This window comes from Nerophis lumbriciformis, linkage group LG15 (assembly GCF_033978685.3).
Source record: "Nerophis lumbriciformis linkage group LG15, RoL_Nlum_v2.1, whole genome shotgun sequence".
Lineage (NCBI taxonomy): Eukaryota > Metazoa > Chordata > Actinopteri > Syngnathiformes > Syngnathidae > Nerophis > Nerophis lumbriciformis.
This window is the reverse complement of record NC_084562.2, coordinates 2,438,954-2,459,674: the sequence shown is the minus strand read 5'-3', so window position 1 is coordinate 2,459,674 and position 20,721 is coordinate 2,438,954. Positions and strand designations below refer to the sequence as shown.

The following is a 20,721-nucleotide window of genomic DNA, read 5'->3' as shown; positions in this document are numbered from 1 at the left end:
GCTACTTTATGTTAGAAATGGTAACAGCGGAGGATGAATGCCCCACAACAGGAGGCTAGAGGAAAAAAATTGAGCTTTTTGGTGAAGTGAAGTGATTTATATTTATATAGCGCTTTTCTCTAGTGACTCAAAGCGCTTTTACATAGTGAAACCCAATATCTAAGTTACATTTAAACCAGTGTGGGTGTCACTGGGAGCAGGTGGGTAAAGTGTCTTGCCCAAGGACACAACGGCAGTGACTAGGATGGTGGAAGCGGGAATCGAACCTGGAACCCTGAAGTTGCTGCCACGGCCACTCTACCAACCGAGCTATACCGCGCAAATTTTTGGGACTTACGTGGATCCCAAACACACAACAGCAGGTACTCATAGGTAAGAGAAGTTGGTTCTGCATTATATTGCACAACAAAATGCCAGATAAAACATTTCCTAATAGGTGCCATTTTGGTGTCCTTATACACACACCATAATAAGACCCGTATGTTGCAGCACAGTACGTCTGACTACCCGAGCCGTGATGCGCCTCATTGCATCAAGCGGTGCGGCTTCGTAGCTTACCAAAGTCAAACTAAAACATCGGATCCGGAACCGCCAGTGTCCAAAATCCGGCCTGCGGGAAGTCTCAAGTTAAAAAAAATAAAAAAAATGTTTTTTTAATTATTATCATTTTTTAAATCTGTCCTTTCTAATCCATTTTCTACTGCTTGTTAGTCTCGGTGTCACCTAGCGGCTCAAGACATGCATTTTCTCATCAATAACGTGACATCGGCAAAGTGCGCGCTCTTTCAGTATATATATATGTATATATATATATATATATATAAATATTCCGCCCAAATGCAGCTGAGATAGGCTCCAGCACCCCCCCCGTGACCCCAAAAGGGACAAGCGGTAGAAAATGGATGGATATATATGTACATATATATATATACATACATATACACAGCCCGGCCCCCGGCCAAATTGTTTTAACCCAATGCGAGTCAAAAAGTTTGGGGACCCCTATTCTATATTGTCAATGGAACACGTTTTGGTGTTGCTTGCTTGCGGGTACTTACTAGCATCATTTATTGAACAGGCGTCAACCTGCAGTCCACACAAATCTCTTGTGTACGAAATAAAATTGCATCGAGGTCGGTAAGCACAACCAGAATTAATACATAAATTAGGCGCACCGGGTAATAAGGCGCACTGTCGATTCTTGAGAAAATGAAAGGATTTTAGGTGCACCTTATAGTCTGAAAAATAGGGCATATCTATTTAAAAGGGGCTTTATGATAAGAAATTGACCAAGTATTTCAAGCTCATCTATCTTTGTCGTTGCTGTCTTTAAAGAGGAAAGGGAACACAAACAGAAGAGAAGACAGTGACAAATATCATAGTGCAAGCGATTTGAAATTTCCCACTGGGAGAAAGGCTTTTAACTCAGCTTGTTTTATTTTCAGCTAAAGCCTCCAGAAAGCCGCGGGAATTATTCAGGTTCATGTCTCGCTACCTGCTACCACACTGGCCAGCTGCTGCGTCCGGGTGATGGGCTTGACCCGGCGTGCCTTCACAATGGCTGAAGCTATTTTCCAGGCGTGCCTCTCCTCCCCGTATGCAGTGAGGATAGAAGTGAGCGCCTGTTGATCTAAGGTATTCACCACGTCAGCAGCACAGGGCATGTCGGCGAACCTACGCACAAAAGGAAGACCAATTAAAGTCGGCGACGTCACGTCCTTGCTGACAGCAGTAGATCCTGCCATGAGTGCGACGGAGCTGAAAACCTTCATGGCTGAAAATGATTTGTGAGGGATCAAAGACAGCGCATGGTGATGTTACATTAGGTGGGATGCTGCAGATGCTGAAATACGTTGTCATGCAAGACATGATAACAACTACAGAAAACATTGTTCCATATAAATTCATTTTTTTCTGAGGCAGTGTTCAATTTAGTTTTTTCATTTAGTTTCAGTCAGTTCTTTGACTAAACTGCATTCTCGCCATTCTTTAGTCATCTCCATTTATTTAGTTTTAGGCAAGTTGGCGAAATTTCCCAACATTTTCGTCAATAATGCTTCAATTACATTTTGGCAACTAAATGTAAAGCATTAAGGATAATGCACCTTTTCTAGGTTACTTGTAAAACATCACATACAAATTCAAAACAAAAATTAGACCTGCTCTCAAGGAAAATATTAATAGATCAATAATGTCTCACTAAACTTAGTACCGGATTTTTCGGAGTATAAGTCGCACCGGCCGAAAATGCATAATAAAGAAGGAAAAAAACATATATAAGTCGCACTGGAGTATAAGTCGCATTTTTTGGGGAAATGTATTTGATAAAGCCCAACACCAAGAATAGACATTTGAAAGGCAATTTAAAATAAATAAAGAATAGTGAACAACAGGCTGAATAAGTGTACGTTATATGACGCATAAATAACCAACTGAGAACGTGCCTGGTATGTTAACGTAACATATAATGGTAAGAATCACTCAAATAACTATAACATATAGAACATGCTATACGTTTACCAAACATTCTCCATCCATCCATCCATCTTCTTCCGCTTATCCGAGGTCGGGTCGCGGGGGCAGCAGTCTAAGCAGGGAAGCCCAGACTTCCCTCTCCCCAGCCACTTCGTCCAGCTCCTCCCGGGGGATCCCGAGGCGTTCCCAAGCCAGCCGGGAGACATAGTCTTCCCAACGTGTCCTGGGTCTTCCTCGTGGCCTCCTACCGGTCGGACATGCCCTAAACACCTCCTTAGGGAGGCGCTCGGGTGGCATCCTGACCAGATGCCCGAACCACCTCATCTGGCTCCTCTCGATGTGGAGGAGCAGCGGCTTTACTTTGAGCTCCCCCCGGATGACAGAGCTTCTCACCCTATCTCTAAGGGAGAGCCCCGCCACCCGGCGGAGGAAACTCATTTCGGCCGCTTGTACCCGTGATCTTGTCCTTTCGGTCATAACCCAAAGCTCATGACCATAGGTGAGGATGGGAACGTAGATCGACCGGTAAATTGAGAGCTTTGCCTTCCGGCTCAGCTCCTTCTTCACCACAACGGATCGATACAGCGTCCGCATTACTGAAGACGCCGCACCGATCCGCCTGTCGATCTCACGATCCACTCTTCCCTCACTCGTGAACAAGACTCCGAGGTACTTGAACTCCTCCACTTGGGGCAAGATCTCCTCCCCAACCCGGAGATGGCACTCCACCCTTTTCCGGGCGAGAACCATGGACTCGGACTTGGAGGTGCTGATTCTCATCCCAGTCGCTTCACACTCAGCTGCGAACCGATCCAGTGAGAGCTGAAGATCCTGGCCAGATGAAGCCATCAGGACCAAATCATCTGCAAAAAGCAGCGACCTAAACCTGCAGCCACCAAACCGGATCCCCTCAACGCCTTGACTGCGCCTAGAAATTCTGTCCATAAAAGTTATGAACAGAATCGGTGACAAAGGGCAGCCTTGGCGGAGTCCAACCCTCACCGGAAACGTGTCCGACTTACTGCCGGCAATGCGAACCAAGCTCTGACACTGATCATACAGGGAGCGGACCGCCACAATCAGACAGTCCGAAACCCCATACTCTCTGAGCACTCCCCACAGGTCTTCCCGAGGGACACGGTCGAATGCCTTCTCCAAGTCCACAAAGCACATGTAGACTGGTTGGGCAAACTCCCATGCACCCTCAAGGACCCTGCCGCGAGTATAGAGCTGGTCCACAGTTCCACGACCAGGACGAAAACCACACTGTTCCTCCTGAATCCGAGGTTCGACTATCCGGCGTAGCCTCCTCTCCAGTACACCTGAATAGACCTTACCGGGAAGGCTGAGGAGTGTGATCCCACGATAGTTAGAACACACCCTCCGGTTCCCCTTTTTAAAGAGAGGAACCACCACCCCGGTCTGCCAATCCAGAGGTACTGCCCCCGATGTCCACGCGATGCTGCAGAGTCTTGTCAACCAAGACAGCCCTACAGCATCCAGAGCCTTAAGGAACTCCGGGCGGATCTCATCCACCCCCGGGGCCTTGCCACCGAGGAGCTTTTTAACTACCTCAGCAACCTCAGCCCCAGAAATAGGAGAGCCCACCACAGATTCCCCAGGCACTGCTTCCTCATAGGAAGACGTGTTGGTGGGATTGAGGAGGTCTTCGAAGTATTCCCTCCACCGATCCACAACTTCCGCAGTCGAGGTCAGCAGAACACCATCCGCACCATACACGCTGTTGGTAGTGCACTGCTTCCCCTTCCTGAGGCGGCGGATGGTGGTCCAGAATCGCTTCGAAGCCGTCCGGAAGTCGTTTTCCATGGCTTCCCCGAACTCCTCCTACCAAACATTCTGTCACTCCTAATCGCTAAATCCCATGAATTCTTATATGTCTAGTCTCTTACGTGAATGAGCTAAATAATATTATTTGATATTTTACGGTAATGTGTTAATAATTTCACACATAAGTCGCTCCTGAGTATAAGTCGCACCCCCCACCAAACTATGAAAAAAAACTGCGACTTATAGTCCGAAAAATACGATATTGCTTTATTTTTAGGGATTTTCTGCTGCCGATTCCAATACTAATCTATCATGAGTGAGATCTGCCGATACCAATACTGATCACATATATTAACTGTACATTTTTCAATGTATTTATTGTGAGTGCTATTGAATGCTTGACAACGTTTCTCAAAGTGCAATTGCAAGAAATTTAGGGATTGCAATATCTACTGTCCATAATATCATCAAAAGGTTCAGAGAATCTGGAGAAATCACTCCACGTAAGCGGCATGGCCGGAAACCAACATTGAATGACCGAGACCTTCGATGCCTCAGACGGCACTGTATCAAAAACCGACATCAATCTCTAAAGGATATCACCACATGGGCTCAGGAACACTTCAGAAAACCACTGTCACTAAATACAGTTGGTCGCTACATCTGTAAGTGCAAGTTAAAGCTCTACTATGCAAAGTGAAAGCCATTTATCAACAACATCCAGAAACGCCGCCGGCTTCTCTGGGCCCGAGATCATCTAAGATGGACTCATGCAAAGTGGAAAAGTGTTCTGTGGTCTGACGAGTCCACATTTCAAATTGTTTTTGGAAATATTCGACATTGTGTCATCCGGACCAAAGGGGAAGCGAACCATCCAGACTGTAATCGACGCAAAGTTCAAAAGCCAGCATCTGTGATGGTATGGGGGTGCATTAGTGCCCAAAGCATGGGTAACTTACACATCTGTGTAGGCACCATTAATGCTGAAAGGTACATACAGGTTTTGGAACAACATATGTTGCCATCTAAGTGCCGTCTTTTTCATGGACGCCCCTGCTTATTTCAGCAAGACAATGTCAAGCCACATTCAGCACGTGTTACAACAGCGTGGCTTCATAAAAAAAGAGTGCGGGTACTTTCCTGGCTCGCCTGCAGTCCAGACCTGTCTCCCATCGAAAATGTGTGGCGCATTATGAAGCGTAAAATACGACAGCGGACACCCCGGACTATTGAACGACTGAAGCTCTACATAAAACAAGAATGGGAAAGAATTTCACTTTCAAAGCTTCAACAATTAGTTTCCTCAGTTACCAATCGTTTATTGAGTGTTGTTAAAAGAAAAGGTGATGTAACACAGTGGTGAACATGCTCTTTAACCAACTACTTTGGCACGTGTTGCAGCCATGAAATTCTAAGTTAATTATTTGCAAAAAAACATAAAGTTTATGAGTTTGAACATCAAATATCTTGTCTTTGTAGTGCATTCAATTGAATATGGGTTGAAAAGGATTTGCAAATCATTGTATTCCGTTTATATTTACATCTAACACAATTTCCCAACTCCTATGGAAACGGGGTTTGTACTATCGTCATATCGAGAACATGCATGTTGATGACACATTCTAGCTGTGTCCTGCAAATTTGACAGCGACACGCGAACAAACGCGTCCTCAACTGAATTTAGCATTCTTGCTAGCGGCTAATGTCCCTCAAAGCCACTTCTAAGTCAGTAATCCTCATCTCCATGGTGGAAAATACACTATGTTTCTTACTAGTATCACTGTAGGACAAAAAATAGCTAAACAAGCTAAACAACACACAGAAAGAGAATATGCTTACCTCAAGCTGAAAACAAAGGTGAGTGGATTGATACAAAAATGGACAGTAATGATACCAAGTAGTTTTGTATCAGGTCGATATACCACGGTGGTTAGATAAATATTTTTTACTATGAAAAAACCCTTCGGCAATTTTCAAATTGTTTACGAACTCAGGAAATAAGTCCCTGGACTTAGGGATTTAAGGGCAAAAGCCAAATAATTTAAATCAGTGCCAATAGGAGGACATCATTTATAAATGTAATTGATCTTTTTACACCGCAATCTTGAGTTTTCTTGTCTGATTATAGTTGTGATAAAACATTCTATCATAAATGATCTTGCAAATGTGCATTGGTATGACCAATACTGCCCCTGTAACTACTTGGTATCGCATTGATACCCAAATTTGTAGTATCGGCCAAAACTAATGTAAAGCATCTAAAGAACAGAAGAATAGGTGATTATCACATTTTAACAAAGGTGTAGATAGAAACATGTTACAACAGAGAGTAATCAGCTATTGACAGTTAATTAACAAGTAGATTAATAATAGTTTTGGGAAAATAAAATAATCGGAAATGATGTATCATGTTACTGTATACGTCAGCAGCTAAATTAGGAGCTTTTACATCCCGTTTTGAAAGGCTTTGTAATAATTTGCATACCAAAAAATATATTGTGACATAACCGGATCATGTTTTGTTTTAGTTTAAGACTCTTAGTTCTGTTTCAGCACCCCTGAGTTTGTGTTTCTTGGTTGCCATGAGTGCTGATTAGTTTCACCTGCCTCTGATTAGAGTTCGGGACGCCCACCTGCTCCCGGGCACTAATCAGAGAGCTATTTATTCCTGCCTTTCGCCACACTCGGTCTGGCTGTTTTGTTTGCTTCATGCAACATTACGTTGGTAAATCCTAGCTTCTGATTCCAGTTTCTTTGCTAAGCTTTCCCGCTAGCATTTTCCTTAGCTTCCCGTGCTATCGGCCCGCTTCCTGTACTTTTGTATTTTGGCTGATTTATGGATAATAAATCCTTGTCCTACCTGCACACTGCCTCCGGAGTTCCGTCTGCATCTTGGGGAAACGATAACCAATTAACCACCCAACCGTAACAACATATATCGCTATCGATATCGATATCTATATCGCAATATACATTGCGATATAGATTTTAGGCAATACCCCCATTCCTTACTATTGAGTAGCACAATTTAAATGATCAGTGTTTAAAGACAATAAGGCCACATCTACACAGGAACGTTTGTGTTTTGTTTTGCTGCCCGGTTGAAAAACAAAACGGTTGATACACGGTGTTGTATCAACGAGTCACATCCAGACAAGGCCTAATTTAATTATTAGTTCATGTGTGAAGAAAAGGCTTTGTGAACTGCAATCAAGGCAGTTACTACCTACCAGAAAAAGGATGTGTTTAAATTAGGGCTATCAAACAATTAAAATATTTAATCGCGATTAATCGCAGTTTGTTTATAGTTAACTTAAAATTAATCCTGATAATCGCAGATGGATATATTTTTTGTCATTAATAAGTGTACCCGAAACAGACCATTTTCAAGTATTTAATACCATGACTGAACAATTAGTTTACATTAAAGAAATGTTTTTTTTAATATTATGCTTTTTTAAACAGCTCAACACAAACTGGACATATAATTAAAAAAATCACCTGCAGTGTGCTGGTGTCTTGCCAGATGTTGTATTTTGTAGGAATACAGAATTTGTATTCCTGCTTTAGGAGCACTTGCATTTAGAGGAGGAGCTACACTATGTTTAGATACCCATTTCACGCATTAATAACATGCGTGTAATAAATGTGGATTGTTACAAACATGGTTTGATAGTCAAAAATGTTTGCTAATGCAATCTTTTATATTTCTACCTGAATAAATGCATGACAATGTTTTAACCTCGATGTATTATCAAAATGTAATATTCAGCCTGCCGAACATTCTGTGATTGGGGACTATCAATCAGAACAGGTTATAAAATAATATTCACTTTGTTTCAATCTGCAAGAATACATTTATTTAGGTAGAAATATCACAGATTACTTTACAAAACATCTTTTACAAACCATGGTTGTAATGTAAGACATTTTTATTTTGTCAGTGTCGTTAGACCGGATGTGACGCGTAGCGCTATTATTGAGAAGCCGGAAGTGTGTGATTGGTTTGAGAGGGTGCCTTGATATGTTTTGACGACTTGAGAGTCTCTGATAAAAAATGACTCTAGACTTCCTCTCAACAGTCTTTCTTTTCTGCTGAGTTTTTATTCCATTTTATGAAGGCTGTTGCTGCAGTGATGTTGTCTCATGGCATCGGCTTTTGACATGGGATTTTCTTAATGTTTAGGGACGGCGTGGCGCAGTGGAAGAATGGCCGTGCGCGACCCGAGGGTCCCTGGTTCAATCCCCACCTAGTACCAACCTCGTCATGTCCGTTGTGTCCTGAGCAAGACACTTCACCCTTGCTCCTGATGGGTGCTGGTTAGCGCCTTGCATGGCAGCTCCCTCCATCAGTGTGTGAATGTATGTGTGAATGGGTAAATGTGGAAGTAGTGTCAAAGCGCTTTGAGTACCTTGAAGGTAGAAAAGCGCTATACAAGTACAACCCATTTATCATTTATCATTTATGTACCCTTTTCTTTGTGCATTTCTGCTCACTATTTTCAAGTTTGTGGCTTAACAGCAACGAAACACCATTACATTGACCAAGCTACGGAATGGCTCGAGGGTCAAAAAGGAGTCAGGACACATGTACATTAATCAGGCATTATCATGGTTCTCGCCCGGAAAAGGGTGGAGTGCCATCTCCGGGTTGGGGAGGAGATCTTGCCCCAAGTGGAGGAGTTCAAGTACCTCGGAGTCTTGTTCACGAGTAAGGGAAGAGTGGATCGTGAGATCGACAGGCGGATCGGTGCGGGGTCTTCAGTAATGTGGACGCTGTATCGATCCGTTGTGGTGAAGAAGGAGCTGAGCCGGAAGGCAAAGCTCTCAATTTACCGGTCGATCTAAGTTCCCATCCTCACCTATGGTCATGAGCTTTGGGTTATGACCGAAAGGACAAGATCACGGGTACAATCGGCCGAAATGAGCTTCCTCCGCCGGGTGGCGGGGCCTTAGAGATAGGGTGAGAAACTCTGTCATCTGGGAGGAGCGCAAAGTAAAGTCGCTACTCCTCCACATCGAGAGGAGCCAGATAAGGTGGTTCGGGCATCTGGTCAGGATGCCACCCAAACGCCTCCCTAAGGAGGTGTTTCGGCCACGTCCGACCGGTAGGAGGCCACGGGGAAGACCCAGGACACGTTGGGAAGACTATCTCTGCCGGCTGGCCTGGGAACGCCTCGGGATCCCCCGGAAGGAGCTGGATGAAGTGGCTGAGGAGAGGGAAGTCTGGGCTTCCCTGCTTAGGCTGCTGCCCCCGCGACCCAACCTCGGATAAGCGGAAGAAGATGGATGGATGAATGGATAAGAAAATGAGTGCCGTTAAAGAAACTTATAGGTATGTTAGCTACTTCTCTTTGTTAATAATGTTTATAATGTCTATTTTCTATTTCCTGCTGGATCTACTCTCTATTTTATGCTGCTGCTGTCACATATACTGTATGTACTGTAATATTGTACATGGTCATTGGTATATATTGTATATATGTTATAGGCATAATATAATATATCTGTATATATATTATTCTGTACACATATTATGTATATATTCGTATATATGTTAGATTTTGTATCGCTATATTAGCCTATTTATACCTGCATTGTCCTTTCCATCCTTACACTTTCCATCATTGTAACTGAGCTACTGTGTTGAACAATTTCCCTTGTGGATCATTAAAGATTGTCTAAGTCTAAGTCTAAGGTAACGCGTTATTGGTGCGTTAACTTTGACAGCCCTAGTTTATATATAAAATAAATGAGAAACCAAAAGACTACATGGGGCACGTCCTCTATTAGACTAGAGTTGGCCACTATTTAAAAAAATATGTCTTTCTCTTTGGTTTGTTTTTCACTTACAAAATAATGAACAATATTAACATGTAAAATCAGCACAAGTAAAATGTAAATACGATGAAAATGTGTTACCTCTCGCCATCCATCCTCATGTCTAAAGGTCCATCCTTGCTGAGTGAGAAACCTCTTTCTGCCTGATCCATTTGCATGGAAGAGCAGCCAGCATCCAACAGGACAGCATCAATACTGCCCTCTCTAACGTTGATGCTAGACAGCAGGACTTCAAGATCGCTGAATCGTCCAAGTAATGGTTTCACTTGGCCACTGGACAAAAAAAGAAAAAAAAATATATCAACATATACAGTTGCGATCAAAAGTTTACATACACTTGTAAAGATCATAATGTCATGGCTGTCTTGAGTTTCCAATAATTTCTACAACTCTTATTTTTTTGTGATAGAGTGATTGGAGCACATACTTGTTTGTCACAAAAAACATTCATGAAGTTTGGTTCTTTTATGAATTTATTATGGGTCTACTGAAAATGTGACCAAATCTGCTGGGTCAAAAGTATACATACAGCAATGTTAATATTTGCTTACATGTCCCTTGGCAAGTTTCACTGCAATAAGGCGCTTTTGGTAGCCATCCACAAGCTTCTGGTTGAATTTTTGTTCACACCTCAAGACAAAATTGGTGCAGTTCAGCTAAATGTGTTGGTTTTCTGACATTAACTTGTTTCTTCAGCATTGTCCACACGTTTAAGTCGGGACTTTGGGAAGGCCATTCTAAAACCTTAGTTCTAGCCTGATTTAGCCATTCCTTTACCACTTTTGACGTGTGTTTGGGGTCATTGTCCTGTTGGAACACCCAACTGCGCCCAAGACCCAACCTCCGGGCTGATGATTTTAGGTTGTCCTGAAGAATTTGGAGGTAAATGTCTATACGTATAATACTGGTTTAACTAAAATATACATCATATTGAATCGGTACCCGACCGTAAGCTCCATACCGATTTCCCAAGCCTTGTTCACACAGCAGGCCAATTCCAACCTGTATGATATGAACAGTGCAATTCCAAATTTTTCACATCGGACACAAGCCTGAATCGTATATTTATGTAATGCGTCGTCAATGTGAACGATTCTGTGCTCCAGTCGCATTCATCCAACCACAAGTTATCAAAAAGTGATAGGCGTCATAATTATTGCCAAAATAGACGGTTACAAAATAAACAGAGCAGAAAACCGATGACAATAATAATAAACATCTACCACTTCTGTCTCCAACTGCTCGCCTACAGACACACTCTTCAAGCAGACATCGAAGCAAGTTATCCCGTAAAACTGCGAGAGCCAAAATACTTATACTCTTCCTTCTTTATCTTCCACCTGCAATAATTCGGTTCACAAATTGTTGACTTTGATTGCACAAAATCCTTGAAATTGCCACAAATTTGCCAGTATTGAAACAGACTAAAGCTGAAGCCATTTTAACTTCCGCAAACGTCATGATGTCATGTCCGCATACGGGTCAGATTGCATTCACATTAAAAATGTCATTATTTTTTTGTAATGTGAACGGATACTAAAAAGATTGGATTTGACCAAAAAGTCAGAATTGGACATCCGACCCTGCAGTGTGAAAGTAGCTTAAAAGTGGATTATTATTTAGACTTAATTTGTCATTTTTATTGGCAAATTTTATTACCGCAGTTGCATTTCATGCTTTATTTAAAAAGAAAATGTGTAATCTTTTTCACAGAGAGTTAAAATGATTTTTAAACGTCAGACATTTATCAATGAAAATAGGGAGAAGTTGATGATGGTGCTTTCATCAGAATCAGAATCAGAAGTGCTTCAATAATCTCTGAGGGGAATTTTAGATTTTCAGCACAATCCCATTCAAGAGCAGACAAACATTACAGGGATAGATGGATAGATAGATAGATAGATAGATAGATAGATAGATAGATAGATAGATAGATAGATAGATAGATAGATAGATAGTACTTTATTAATTCCTTCAGGAGAGTTCTCTTAGGAAAATTAAAATTCCAGCAGCAGTGTACAGAATTGAGATCAAATTTAAAAAGTAAAAAGTAAATAATGGGGGTATAAATGGAAACAAAATAGAAAAATATTACAATAAGAATAAAAATAAAAAGCAACAATGAGAATAAAAATGTAACAGAAAAATAAGAATATAAGAAGAGAAACTAGGCAGTAGTGACCATGTTATGAAAAAGTATTGCACTGTTATTGTTTTGCATCCCCTGTCATCCTTGTACCCCCCTCCCCTCCAGAGAGAAGTTGTACAGTCTAATGGCGTCTAATGGAGACAGAACAGGATCGCTGACGGGTCTGCCAACTTACGGCACCCCTTACAAAAAAGGTGAGAAACAGGTCAACGCTGAGGTGGGGGTGGGGGAGAAAAACAAATTCAGTCTAAGCCTGGGCCCCTGGAGAGGGTGTCCAGACTGAGGCCAAGGGGAAACAACCCTCATAGCCATAGCACACATAAACATGTGTGTATGAGGGAAACAGCAAAGAACTCAAAGGACATTAAAGACATTAAAAGGGCAGAGCTGATGCAACCAGCTGCCACTCCAGCAGTGCCACTTCTACACACAACCACACAAGTAAAACAAAAAAAACAACTAAAAATAATCAACTAATAATATACATTGCGCACACACGATCGCACCATGCACAGACAAGCAACTAGGGCTGGGCGATATATCGAATATACTCGATATATCGCGGGTTTGTCTCTGTGCAATATAGAAAATGACTATATCGTGATATTCGAGTATACGTTCTCACGCAGTTGCTTTTAGCTGTGGCCATTACACTACAGGCGTTTCTCACTCTTTCTTGTCTCTCCTTCTGACAGAGACATAAAACAAGCGCACCTTCTTACATACGTCACATACTGTCGCGCGTGCAACGTCACACGCTCTCACGGAGCAGAGAGGTAGCGGCATTGTAACGTTAGCTGTGGTGCTAGCGGTGCGGTGCGAGTGGTAATACGAGAGAGAGAAGGTGCAAATCTGGTAACAAATGATGGAAGAATAATTAATTCCCAAGAAAAACAGCAAGGGGTCCATCGTCTGGTGGTGGTTTGGCTTCAAGCGGGAAGATGTTGAACAGACAACCCTAATATGTCAAGTATGCAGCAAAAGTGTTGCTACAAAAAGAAGCGACACTGCTAATTTGTAGCATCATTTGAAAAGTCACCCGCTAGAGAATGAAGAGTGCTTGAAACTCTGCATGTCAACATCTCCGTTTGGTGCCACACCAACAAAATGCCCAAGCAACAATTTCCACATCAACACCGTATGAAACAAATAGTCAACAACAGAAGGAGATAACGTCTGCAGTAACCTACCACATAGCGAAGGACATACACTATTTGATTTCCTATTATGCAGCTCATTTTTATTTGACAGTTATTGAAATATCTTGTGTGACATCATGCACAAAAGTACACTTTATTTGTTTTAAACTATTGTAGTGGCGTTCTGTACAAAAAGTGCACTTTAATTTAGTGTTGTTTTGATATGTCATCTTAGTGACATCATGCACAAAAGTGCACTAATAGCTTGTTTTAAAATGTCTCTGACAATCTTGCACTTTTTGTTTTGAAATGACATGAATTTTTGTGCCACTGCTTAATAACTGTTTAATAAATACACTTTTGCTAAATTGACTTACTTGTGATTTCCCTCTCTGCATGAAAGTTTAAAATGAGCATATATTAATGCAGTATGAACAAGAATGTTTTAATGTAGACACATAGAATCATCATACTGCTGTGATTATATGCATCAAGTGTTCATTCAAGGCTAAGACAAAATATCGAGATATATATCGTGTATATGGCCTAAAAATATTGAAATATTAATAAAAGACCAGATCGCCCAGCCCTACAAGCAACCAAACAAAAACATAATTTCAACACCCATATACACTGTGGTGGCTTCTGCGGTGTTCCACGCCATCGTCTGCTGGGGTGGGGGGAGCATGGCCAGAGACAGGAGCAGACCCAACAAAGCAACCAAGAGCGTTGACTCCACCCTCGGCCGCCCACCAACTATCGGCCAGTGTCCAGTGCGCGTGAATGAGCGAGGATGCGTCCAAGGAGACCGAGGTGTCTAATACATGCTCATTCAGCCAAGACACTGTGAAGCTTGTCTGTCCCGGCACCCAGTGCAAGCTCCGCAGCCCTGTCTCTTCATCCGCATCTCCTCTCCTCCAGTCTCTCCAAACAGCTGGTCCCCACGGCCAAAAGGCTCACGGGAGGCCTATCCAGAAGCCCACAAAAAAGCACCGCAGAAGTCACGAGAGTGCCACCCCTTGTCACACAGTCCCAAAGGGTCCCCAACTAAAAGGCAAAAAAAACAACACATGAAGACAAGAGGGAAACACCAGGAACACAAAAGGATGACACAAGAGCACAGAGCTCCTGCCACCAGCAGCCATTACTAGTGTATACTGTATATTTTATGTTGTATAAAACTATTTGTTTGTACAATCTATTGTGCTGGGGCAGGGGGGGGGGGGGATCCAAACTACAGCCTGCGGGCCCGCCAGCATCTTGAGTTTGGCCCACAAGACGCCATTAGTTTAACAATCTGGCCAGTGGGATGTTTTCAAATTAATTTTAAATGTCTGACTGACTTTTGCCACCATCTTGTGGATAACATGTGTAATTCAGGTCAATAAACATGAATTGGGGTTTGAAGTGATTACATCACATGATTTACTTGTATGACCCAACTACCTACCCTAGTCATGGCGCAACAAAAATGCAACTAAAATGGTCACACATATCACAGCCTGCTAACTGAACTTGGTAGATATTGTAAAATGCAAAACACTCTCCACACCTATCCATTCTTGGCACATTTTAGCTGCTTAATATTTCTAAATAATGACATAACTTTAAGAAGGTCCTCACGGAAGTAACCAAGGTATGAGTCAAACTTTTACATACTCTTAATATCTAATTATATTAATTAAATAGCCATTATATTAATATATTATGTACACACACACGCACACACACGCACACACACACACACACGTATGTATGTATATATGATTATGTAAATATATATATATAGATAGTTTGAACAAAAATATAAATGCAACACTTTTGTTTTTGCCCTCCATTTTTCATGAGTTCAACTCAACTTTTACTATATACACAAAATACCTATTTCTCTCAAATATTGTTCACAAATCTGTCTAAATCTGTGTTACTGAGCATTTCTTCTTTGCCAAGATAATCCATCCCACCTCACAGGTGTGGTATATCAAGATGCTGATTAAACAGCATGATTATTGCACAGGTGTGCCTTAGGCTGCCCACAATAAAAGGCCACTCTGTAATTTGCAATTTTATTACACAGCACAATGCCACAGATGTTGCAAGTTTTGAGGGAGCGTGCAGTTGGTATGCTGACTGCAGGGATGTCCACCAGATCTGTTGCTTATGAATTTAATGTAATTTTTTTCTACCATAAGACGTCTCCAAAGGTGTTTCAGAAAATTTGGCAGTACATCCAACCGGCCTCAACAACGCAGCCCACGTGTAACCACACTAGCCCAGGACGTCCATGATCGTTGGAGACCAGCCACCCAGACTGCTGCTGCAAAAATTGGTTTCGCATAACCAAAACATTTCAGCAAAAACGATGAGAAATCGTCTCAGGGAAGCAGCTCATCCTCATCTGGGTCTCAACCTGACTGAAGTTCATCGTCGTAACAGACTTGAGTGGGAAAATGATCACATTCAATGGTGTCTGGCACGTTGGAGAGGTGTTCTCTTCACGGAGGAATCACAGTTTTCACTGTTCAAGACAGATGGCAGACAGCGTGCGTGGCGTCGTGTGGGAGAGCAGTTTGCTGAGGCCAACTTTGTGAATCGAGTGGCCCGTGGTAGGGGTGGGGTTATGGAATATAAAGACAATATAAGTTAAAGTTAAAGTTCCAATAATTGTCACACTCAGGGCGGACACTCTAACCACTATGCCAACATACATCCATAAACTGGAAGCATATGCAAACGTGCAATATATTTATCTGTACAGTAATCTATTTATTTATATCTGCACCTTATTGCTCTTTTATCCTGCACTACAACGATCTAATGCAACGAAATTCCGTTCTTATCTGTACTGTAAAGTTTAAATTTGAATGACAATAAAAGGAAGTCTAAGTCTCTATAAGTCATGGTGTGGACAACGAACGGAAGTGCATTTTATTGATAGCATTTTGAATGCACAGAGATACCATGACAAGATACTGAGGCCCGTTGTTGTGCCATTCACCAGTGACCATCACCTCATGTTGCAGCATGACAATGCAAATGGTGGCCGCACCAGATACTGACTGCTTTTCTGACCCCCCCAGACCCCCAATGAAGCAAACCTTCACATTCCAGAGTGGCCTTTTATTGTGGGCAGGCTAAGGCACACCTGTGCAATAATCATGCTGTTAAATCATCATCTTGATATGCCACACCGGTGAGGTGGGATCGATTATCTTGGCAAAGAAGAAATGCTCATGAACACAGATTTAGGAACAATATTTGAGAGGAATATGTCTTTTGTATATATAGTAAAAGTTTGAGTTCAACTCATGGAAAATGGGAGCAAAAACAAAAATGCTGCGTTTATATTTTTGTTCAGTACATACATATATATATATATATATATATATATATATATATATATATATATATACAGTATATACTAGGGCTGTCAAAGTTGACGCGATAACGCGTTATCTATAAATTTCTATAACGGCACACATTTTTTTAACAGCCAATTCACGCAAACACTTCCTTTTTGACCCTCGTGCCGTGCCGTAGCGGGGGAACTTGGCTGCAGTTCACTTGCTACTGATGAGCCACAAGCGAGCAGAAATGGACAAAGGAAAGTCTAACTTATTAAAATATCTGTCTCAAAGGCATGACAAGTTGTTCTTCCGACAAGAAAGGACTATTTTTCGCCTGGAGAAGAGGCGACATCCATCCAGCAAACACCTGCTGCTTGTGTCGTACCGAGGTGGGTGGTGCTTCACTTCAGTGTTCAGATTACGATTAAGGTGCAGTGACAACATAACATTTAGATTGTTACTGTGACTGATTTAGTAAGTAAGAAGACATCAAAGCTCAACAGAAATGAAAGAGGGTTGGCAGAATGTTGAAAAGAGACTTTTATTGCAAACACTTGATCTGATGTCAAAACATGTCAAGACACTTTCTCAAAACAATCACACACTTTTCTGGCTTCAAAATAAAAGCGCTATGCTATACATACGGTTTAACTACGTTTAAAGGCCTACTGAAATGGGATTTTCTTATTTAAACGGGGATAGCAGGTCCATTCTATGTGTCATACTTGATCATTTTGCGATATTGCCATATTTTTGCTGAACGGATTTAGTAGAGAACATCGACGATAAATTCGCAACTTTTGGTCGCTGATAAAAAAGCCTTGCCTGTACCGGAAGTAGCAGACGAGTAGCGTGACGTCACAGGTTGTGGAGTTCCTCACATCTGCACATTGTTTACAATCATGGCCACCAGCAGCGAGAGCGATTCGGACCGAGAAAGCGACAATTTCCCCATTAATTTGAGCGAGGATGAAAGATTCGTGGATGAGGAAAGTGAGAGTGAAGGACTAGAGGGCAGTGGGAGCAATTCAGATAGGGAAGATGCTGTGAGAGGCGGGTGGGACCTGATATTCAGCTGGGAATGACTAAAACAGTAAATAAACACAAGACATATATATACTCTATTAGCCACAACACAACCAGGCTTATATTTAATATGCCACAAATGAATCCTGCATACCAAACACCTCCCCCCTCCCGTCCATATAACCCGCCAATACAACTCAAACACCTGCACAACACACTCAATCCCACAGCCCAAAGTACTGTTCACCTCCCCAAAGTTCATACAGCACATATATTTCCCCAAAGTCCCCAAAGTTACGTACGTGACATGCACATAGCGGCACGCACGTACAAGCAAGCGATCAAATGTTTGGAAGCTGCAGCTGCATGCGTACTCACGGTACCGTGTCTGCGTATACAACTCAAAGTCCTCCTGGTAAGAGTCTCTGTTGTCCCAGTTCTCCACAGGCCAATGGTAAAGCTTGACTGTCATCTTTCGAGAATGTAAACAATGAAACACCGACCGTGTTTGTGTTGCTGAAGTCGGCCGCAATACACCGCTTCCCACCTACAGCTTTCATCTTTGCTGTCTCCATTGTTCATTGAACAAATTGCAAAAGATTCACCAACACAGATGTCCAGAATACTGTGGAATTTTGCGATGAAAACAGACGACTTAATAGCTGGCCACCATGCTGTCCCAAAATGTCCTCTACAATCCGCGACGTCACGCGCTGACGTCATCATACCGAAACGTTTTCAGCAGGATATTTCGCGCAAAATTTAAAATTGCACTTTAGTAAGCCGTATTGGCATGTGTTGCAATGTTAAGATTTCATCATTGATATATAAACTATCAGACTGCGTGGTCGGTAGTAGTGGGTTTCAGTAGGCCTTTAAGGTTTCTCTTTAACGTACGGGCTTCAAATTATGCGTCACACCTAACAAAATAAAGTAATATAATGTGTTCTGGCATCCAGAAGAAAACAAACAAGGTCTGACGCTCTTTTTAGCTTTCATGGCCAATTTTATGCTAACATCGGCCCAATTCCAACAAGTATTTCCTCAGTGCACACACGTCTGCCTCTGTGCTTCACTCCGAGACACACAACACTTGTTCATTCTCTGCTGACACAATGTGTTCAAAGACCATGGGAAAAATCACCATCATAACACAATAACATACACATTAACAACATACATACACATGGAGTTGTCTGGAGTGGAGATAGCATATCTGCGCTGTGGACATACTTTAATATATTAGAGATATACCGGCAGACAGCGATCTTCACAATTTAAGATGACACTGGCGGCTTTTAATGGAAGAAAGGCTCCCAGCAGCCGATGCAAGTGTGACGTCGCTGCAACTTGCTTTTCGTCACATACATGGCGCGACAGAATCTAAACAGTCTCTAAGCACGAGTACAGTCTCCAATAATACCAAAAATAGATTCTAGATTTGTTGCCAATCGTTTTTCCCTCCATGCATTTTCTAACGCTTGTCCCTTTCGGGGTCGCGGGGGGTGCTGTAACCTATCCCAGCTGCATTTTTATTACAAAAAAAGTGACTAAAAGGATTTTTTTTTTTAAATCGAAATAAAAACATTTTAATCTCATCAAAGTACATTGCACAATAAGCAGCAATGAATCAAAAATAGAAGAAATATATAAAAAACATATATGCTAATACTATACTTATTAATAACAGATTTGTTTTAAATCTATATTCACATCCATTTTTAAAGAATATATGCATCATATTAAATCATGCAATGACGTCATATCGACGACACCCCAACCACACCCCCACCTCCACAGGTATTTTGGCTATTAAGTTAAAGTTAAAGTACCACTGATAGTCACACACACACACTAGGTGTGGCGAAATTAGTCTCTGCATTTGACCCATCACCCTTGATCACCCCCTGGGAAGTGAGGGGAGCAGTGAGCAGCAGCGGTGGCCGCGCCCGGGAATCCTTTTTGGTGATTTAACCCCCAATTCCAACCCTTGATGCTGAGTGCCAAGCAGGGAGGTAATGTGGGAAACCCTGAAATTACCAAACTAAAAATATCTTACATTACAATTATGCTTTGTCAGAGATGTTTTGTAATGTTATTCTGAGATATTTGCACCTAAATAAATGCTAGTACATCAGTTTAGGAATATGACGGCGGGTGGATTTTTCTGGCTGGCTGAAATATTGTGTAAATTATTTTATAACATGTTCTGGTTGAGTCCTCAATTACAGAATGATTAGCAGGCTCAATATTACATTTGATTAACAAAAAGAGAAGGTTAAAAGATTGTCATCCAGCAATGTGAAGCCACCTGAAAATTATCTGTCTAGGCTACACTTATTAATTTTGAAAAATTATACCTATTTGCGATTAATCGCGATTAATTTTGGGTTAAAATTAACAAAATGCAATTAATCGCGATTAAATATTTAAATTGTTTGACAGCCCTAATATATACATATACGTATACACACACATACACTGTATATTTATATACATATATACATACTGGGGTTGTAAGGTATACCGGTATTGGTATAGTACCGCGATACTAATGAATCATATTCGGTACTATACCGTCTCTAAAAAGTACCGGTCCAGCCGCTGTCGGCAGTGTTTTAGCTGCTTCTAAATCACTAATCCTCGTCTCCATGGCGACAAATAAAGTAAGTTTCTTACATGTATCATCCCTGCAGGACGAGGAATAGCTAAACATATTTCACTACACACTGTAGCTCACCGCCGTTAAAATGTAAACAAACGGCATTGGTGGATCTACACCTAACATCCACTGTAATGATACCAAATTCAGGAATGTATGTAGTCGATACTACTATGATTACATCGATACTTTTTAGCTTCACACAATCTTTTTTCGTTTAAAAAAATATATATATTATGTTTATAAACTCAGGAAATATGTCCCTGGACACATGAGGACTTTTAATATGACCAA

General features: G+C 41.6%; 1 protein-coding gene across 2 annotated transcripts in view; it reads right to left on the bottom strand.

Moving 5' to 3' along the window:
* LOC133616020 (12S rRNA N(4)-cytidine methyltransferase METTL15-like) overlaps positions 1-20,721 on the bottom strand; it is a 187,313-nt gene that overhangs the window by 17,107 nt on the left and 149,485 nt on the right. For both annotated transcript variants that reach the window (XM_061975001.1, XM_061975002.1), the window contains exons 4-5: positions 10,186-10,377; positions 1,496-1,674 (exon numbers count right to left, since the gene is read on the bottom strand). In XM_061975001.1, the coding sequence (XP_061830985.1) occupies positions 1,496-1,674; positions 10,186-10,377 (371 nt within the window). The remainder of the gene's footprint in view (positions 1-1,495; positions 1,675-10,185; positions 10,378-20,721) is intronic.